The 6,658-nt window shown below is 40.9% G+C and overlaps 1 protein-coding gene across 1 annotated transcript in view; it reads left to right on the plus strand.

Annotated features, from left to right (window-relative positions):
- RNF144A (ring finger protein 144A) overlaps positions 1 to 4,715 on the plus strand; it is a 140,762-nt gene extending 136,047 nt beyond the window's left edge. Inside the window, exon 9 of the mRNA XM_055120859.1 lies at positions 371 to 4,715. Within this exon, the coding sequence (XP_054976834.1) occupies positions 371 to 502 (132 nt within the window). The 3' untranslated portion in view covers positions 503 to 4,715. The remainder of the gene's footprint in view (positions 1 to 370) is intronic.
- The last annotated feature ends 1,943 nt before the right edge of the window (positions 4,716 to 6,658 follow it).

Genomic DNA, 6,658 nt, shown 5'->3' on the forward strand with positions numbered 1-6,658 from the left:
AAAATATTTTTGTTATCTAAGTAAACCAAACTGAGTGCTCTCTGAAGGCAATAGTCTGTATTTCTGTATTTGCAACACCAACGGAGTTATCTGATACAGGAGTTATTTGCTTGATTAGACATATACATGGGTGAATGTTTTGGGTTCTTAGAGGGAAGGGAAGGAAAGAGTAGTGGAGTGAAGAGAGGAAATAGGGCAAGGGATGGATACTTGGGTAAGGAGAGATGAAGAGATGATGGAAAGATGAATGGATGGATGGTGAATCGCAGAATGTGTGATAGACAGATGGAAGATGGATGGATGGTTTACTTCAATAATGGAGCCTATACACAGTCCTCTTACCCGCTGTTCCTATGTTTCCTTTTCACAGGTCGTGGGCATTTTTGCTGGATTCGGTCTCCTGCTCTTGGTGGCCTCACCATTCCTGCTCCTGGCCACTCCCTTTGTCCTTTGCTGCAAGTGCAAGTGCAGTAAAGGCGATGACGACCCATTACCCACCTAGAGTGAGGCATGATGCTGGAAGAAGACCCCTGCCTCTGGGAAGCGTGGCTCTCCCCCACCCACCCCACTGTCCCCTTCTCACTAAACATCTTTCTTGCCTTATGTGCCCCATTGAGCTTCACAGTGTCACGCCGGATGCCGTGATTTCAGGGACTGACGTCAGAACATTTGCCGAGGCCCCCGGTGCAGTCCCCCAGGCATGGGGAAGGCAAGCTGGCGTGGGTAGGGCACTTTCCCAGACTCGGTCTCTGTACCCTTGACAAGGGAGGTGCTGTAAGAAGCACAGTGGACAGTTTTCTCCCGGTGGCGATAGACTAGGAGTGTCTGGGGGTTGCTTAAGGGACCTTCTCCCGTGAAATGTCCTCCTTGCTCTCTGTGGCTTCAAGATGGTACCTTGCTGCTGAGAGGAGTCTTTTAAGAATTTCAACTCACTTCAGACTGAATCCGATTATTCCCACTTGAGAAAAGCACTCTGTTTATGACAACCGTTTTTTATTACTAATGGCATTTAGTAAAAATCCTTTTTAGATGGCATTGTTCTTTTCTTTTTCCAACCGAGTAGTGTAAATCAACAAGGTGCATCTAAACCATCCTATGCCTTTCTTGAAATGTGCATTTTAAGGAGTTATTGCTAAACAACTTTTTCTGGCTCAGCCACTTTTCAGGAGATTTAGAAAGCCTTATGCTCTCTTTGTGTTGGGTTTTATTTTGTTCTTGAAACTTGTTGTAATGATGTTTTGACCGCTGTAAGCTGTGTGCTGTTAAACAACGTGGTTGCTCTCTGGTCGCGTTTCTTTGAATATCCTGATGTGTTTAAAGGAGCCTCTCCATCACTAGACATGCCTTTCTTTCTTTTTTCTCTTCATTGTGGATTCAAATAAGCTCGCAGGGCTTGCCCCTTCTCACATAGGTGTCAGTAAATATTACTTTCATGTGTTCTAGAACCAAATATTTTACCAGGAAATCATTCTAACAGGAATCACTATGGTGTGAATGCTTGCCTCAGTCTCCCCAACTAGACAGTAGGAAAGGGAATCACTGCTGATCCCTAGAGGCAGGACCTCCAGAAAAACTGGAGGAGGGCCTGTGTGGATATTCATAGTTTTCAAATGACTGAGGTATTTTGGAGAAATAATAGGCATTAACACAGTTCCAAGTTCTGTTGCTAATCGTGATGCCCTAGATCAAAAATCTTTCTCTTGCTCTTATTATTTTGAGGAAAGGATTATACCACCTGGTATTTTATCAGCTGGGTGTGACCCTTAACCATACCATGGCAGCAAAATCCAAGGTTCTTTGAGAATACACACACATTTCTACATCAGTTAACTTTGAAGAATGGGAATGTATGAGAATTGTTAAAGCCGGCTATAGCTGTTAAAGCTGCAAGTGGTTTTTAAGGACTTAAGTGATTGCATTGAACTTGGAACTTCTCAAAATAAAAGATGGTCAAATGTGGAAGATTCATCATGATAGTAATTGAAAAAATACGTATTAGGCATTCCACAAAGGAATGCAGATAAAATATATAACCTTTGTCAGTTATTTACTTGTTGCAAAAGCATTTGTAAAATGTGGTGGATTTGTGCACTTGATTACTGCATTGGGGTATCAGTCTCCAACCTGGTTTACCTCCCTGTCTAGAATGTCTTCTTTATTTCTTAAATTTCAATCAGTCAAATGAAACAGGACCACCTCATTCTTTACCTACAGTGTTTATTTCCTTTATGAAACTGAAGCCATTTAGATAACTAGTCTGTGTCAAAGTTGCATTGGAAGCATACTCTGCATTCTTAATGCAGTTAAAAAAAAATAGCCATGGAGTGAGAACATTCCTAAGAGTGTCATTCTGGAAGAAACCTGGACTGTGAGTCTCTGTCACTGGAGATGTTGTCACCGGATCTGTTAATAGCATGGCTCTTCTGGAGAGGGCTGACCACTGCATGCATTCTGACAGTGAGGTTGGTGGGCCCAGATAGGAGAGGTCGGCTTAGGGTGTGTGAACACAATTACCTGGAGAGCATGAGAACAGAGAATGACTGAGAAACCTCATGGAGGATGGCTGGGTCAGGGCTCTATTTCCAGTAGTCTTTGGAGTAGCCCTTCCCCACGACCCTGTTCATCCAGCCTTTTTGAACCACTACCCATTGCACTTAGTACAAGTTCATACAGGGGTAGTGCCTCCTTCCTTGGAGGTACGGGAGCACCAAATCCTATAGGAAGGTGCATTCCCTTAGTTGCAGCTCAGATCTCTGTGTTCCCAGTGGCTCTGACCATCTATTCAGGAGGGATTCATGGCCTAACCATGCACATGCACATTGTAGACCGCCGTCCTTGTGCCTTCACCTCCAATGCATTTCACCAGCATGAAGTTTGACCCAGGCAGGGACAATAGAGATTCTAGGGCTGGCCAGGGCCCAAGTAGCACCGACACACTCTGAGATTTTTGCATCCAGCATGCCTCACTTTTCACAGTTGGGTTTCATAACAAAGTGGTCCGTTCCCTAGAACGATACCAGCAGGGCTGAACCTGAAGTCCTTACATAAACTTGCAATTTCTCTGACTCCTTTTATTTTTGTAAGAAGATCTCTCCATACTTTGTGGGGATGTAATGTTAACTATGCTCGGGATAAAATGTAGACTGTGGGAAATGGCTGACATTTGGGGTTTTCATCTTGCTGTCACTCCCCTGTAAAATTTGTAATTTTTTTTTATACCATAGGTGGACTTACTCCTGTTATTCAGCTCAGTTTGTCTTATTAGAAAACGACAGTCACTTTTATAGATGGCTTCCTCGCTGACACTATGTCAGCACATGTAGGGTTATTTTCTGAGTGACCTTTGAATCAGGCCAGGAGGTAAAGGAGCACGGCAGAAAATGACTCTAGTGTTGATGGGAGTGCTTCTGGGAAAAACAGCTGTCCCATAGATTTTCTGAGTCACTTTGGTAACTGCCCAGAGTGTGAGGTTTTACTGGGTGTGTCTGATCTCCCAGTTCTCTGTTATATATCCTATAGCTTAATCAACAGCTTCCCAATCATCACACTAAGCTAGTAGCATCATAGAAGGAGTAACTGGGTTCATTTGCATAACACAGACACACAGGATCCGTGCATAAACAAAACCTGTGATTTCTTGAGTACTTGTCCATCTTCAACCCCTAGGTAGCTGCAGTCTGGGTACCAACATCTCACCTCTGGCATCTGTTTAAAGGGGAACACACACTCTTTGCAGTATATAACTCCATAAGGAATTAGAATTGGGACCAGGCCAATTCTTGATAAGATCACAGGCCTCTTGGGGAAAAGAGAATATCAGATATGCAAAAAATAAATCTTCAAGATGACTTTTATCCCACTTATATTACAGAAGTTGAAAATTATTTAACAAATTAGAAGAGGAAAATTTCCCTTGGTAGCCTTTAAAACTTAAGGTATTGGAAAGACCCAGGGTGGGAATTTTGTATATTTCTCATATTCTCATTTATTAATAATGTCCCATGTATATATCTATATATAGAAAAATCACAGCAAAATCAAGGGAAACATTTTGCATGTATAAAGCTTCATAAAGGTCTCTTTGAAAAAATACCAAAGCTTGTTTATTCCTTATCATTAACCCACCCCTTTATGAAAACAAAATGAAGAGATAGCGATTGGTATTGCCAAAAATGCCAAATGGAGCAAAGGGGCCTGTATTCAGATATAATTGCTAATGCATCACAGCTAGGAGAGCATGCAGTTTGGATCTTGAAGGCTTTGCTCTCCCTTCTTCCTTTGATTTGTATAATCCTGTCTTCCATAATTTGGGGAGCCTTTGGATAGGGGTAGGTACCTGCCACATGCCTGCTCTTTCTTTTTATTCTTTGCTCCTTTTACCATGGGTATATTTCAATCTTGTGTAAAAATATGCATGGACAAGTCATGCACACATATACATTATGTATTTGACAAGTGGTGGTAAAAAACAAAACAAATTTGGTTTGTGTTCTTGAAATGTCAGTACATTTTGTGCCACTAACACTGTGATGTATAAAAGAGCTGTTTGAATGCCTTTTAATGTTGTGTTTTGTACTTTGGGATAATATGGAAAAGTTTGATTTGTAATTTCAATACATATTTTAAATGTATTGTGTCTTACGTAGTCTGTTCCCCCTTTAGAAGGGATTTGTTTTTAAAGATATTTTGGCTAGAATACAGGTTACTTTTGTAAATCCTGCCTGACTCCATCTTTTGTATGTTTGTAGTTGTCTCAAGATTGAAAATACTATGTGGTTTGGAGGTGAAAAGGGAAGGGTGGGCTCAAGAGAGATCATATAATACCGGAAAAAAAGAGCTTCTTGAAGTTTTCTTTCTTGGGTGTTTTCTCTAGCGATCTGGACTGTTTGGTAAGTCGACTCACTCATGCGTTCCCTATCTCCTTCCCGAGACACCAACCCAGAAACACAATCTCAGAAAAATTTTCTGCGTTGGTGTCTTTGCTGCCCTCTGTGAAGACAAGTCCTCACTTTCCTATCACATTTATGGAAAACATCACACATTTCAGTGAGCCTTTTTCTGCTGGAAGAAATAAAAATAAAGCAAACATGGGTACTGCTTATTTAATGGAAGAAATATTAATACATTCTAAGATTAGAGAATTTTACTTTGAATTTTTATCTGTCTCACTAAACATCATGGAAGAAAATATACTTTCTTAACATAAATGAACAACTTGTTCCTGTCTTTTGATAATTATTTTAAACCTTTCTTAGCAGTAGTGGGGCCAGAGGACCCTAGTGGCAATACTCAGCAAACTAGGCTGGAGAGTTCAATGCCAGGCAGGGCCTGGGTATGTAGCATGGATAGGGTTCTAGATGCCAGGTATACCCAAGGCCACATCAGCAGTGCTCCAAGGATGCACGTGGACCCAAAGGATACACTTCAATATGTTCTGGGGGGAGTTGTGCTGTTGTGGGTCAAGTTAGGTTCCTGTGAATACAGAGCATGTACCCCAGATTCCTGTTATCTCACCTGCCGCAAAAACTACCCGTAAAATTATAGCTGCACATTGAGGGGAGTGTGATTAGAATAATTGGTGACATTCTTCACTGCGCAAAGAATGAAATATGGTTGTGATCATCAGTTATGGCATTTGTTGGGTTACAGATACAAATGGACTAAGAAGTTGTGGTCTATATACATAGCGGGATATTATGAATCTCTATGAAAGCAAAATCGTACAACTTGCAGCAACATGGATGGAACTAAATGACACCATGCCAAGTGAAGTCATTTAGAAGAAAGCAGATGGACACAGAATAACCTCTCTCATATGTGGGAGTTAATTTGACTTTGCAAGGTGGAAATAAAGGGCCAAAGGCAACATAATGGGAGAACTGACCCACATAAGTGAGTTGAAGGGGGAATGGAGAGAGAGGGGTGTGGGTTCTTTGAGAGAAGAAGAGAGTACATTTAATTGGAGTGGTATTGGAATTAGGTTCACGAGGAACAATTATTAATATTACAGGACACATAATATCAAAATATTTTAAAATAAAATTTGAATAAATATTTTTAAAGTGTTGCTGTGTTCATGCATAGCAGCTTGGGGGGCATAGAGGACAGGGACTCTATCTTTGACCAGATTTGGAAAGATAGAGCATGAGAACTGGATTTTTGCAATTAAGTAGGCATTTACCCAGCAGAAGTGAGGGAAAGAATTGAAGAGAAAGGCCCAGTCCAACAAGTATAAGGACGTTAATTTGACTAGCATGTTGGAGAGTCATTCAAATATCAGATCTTTAGGTCAAGTGCATCAAACTTGGGAACTAACCCTTCTTTCAAAAAGTTACTAGGGAAAGTGTTAATGACAAGAACTGACAGGGAGGTCAAGGGGGTATAATCCCATAGAAGTGTATTCGCAAAAATCTGGAGGCTGGAATCTAAGATCAAGGAATAATTGATTGAGTCCTTCTAATACTATGAGAGAATCCATTCCAGGCTTATCGTAGTTCAGTTGTTGGCAGTATTTGGTGATCCTTGATTTGTAGAAACAATCCAATCTCAGAGTTTTCCTCATCCTAGTTGGGCCTCAATTTTCTATTTTCTGATGGCATTCTCCCTTGTCTTTATTCAAATTCATTTTCACAAAGACAAAGTTTTAATGAATTGGAGC

Source organism: Sorex araneus, chromosome X (genome assembly GCF_027595985.1).
Source record: "Sorex araneus isolate mSorAra2 chromosome X, mSorAra2.pri, whole genome shotgun sequence".
NCBI classification, from domain to species: Eukaryota; Metazoa; Chordata; class Mammalia; order Eulipotyphla; family Soricidae; genus Sorex; species Sorex araneus.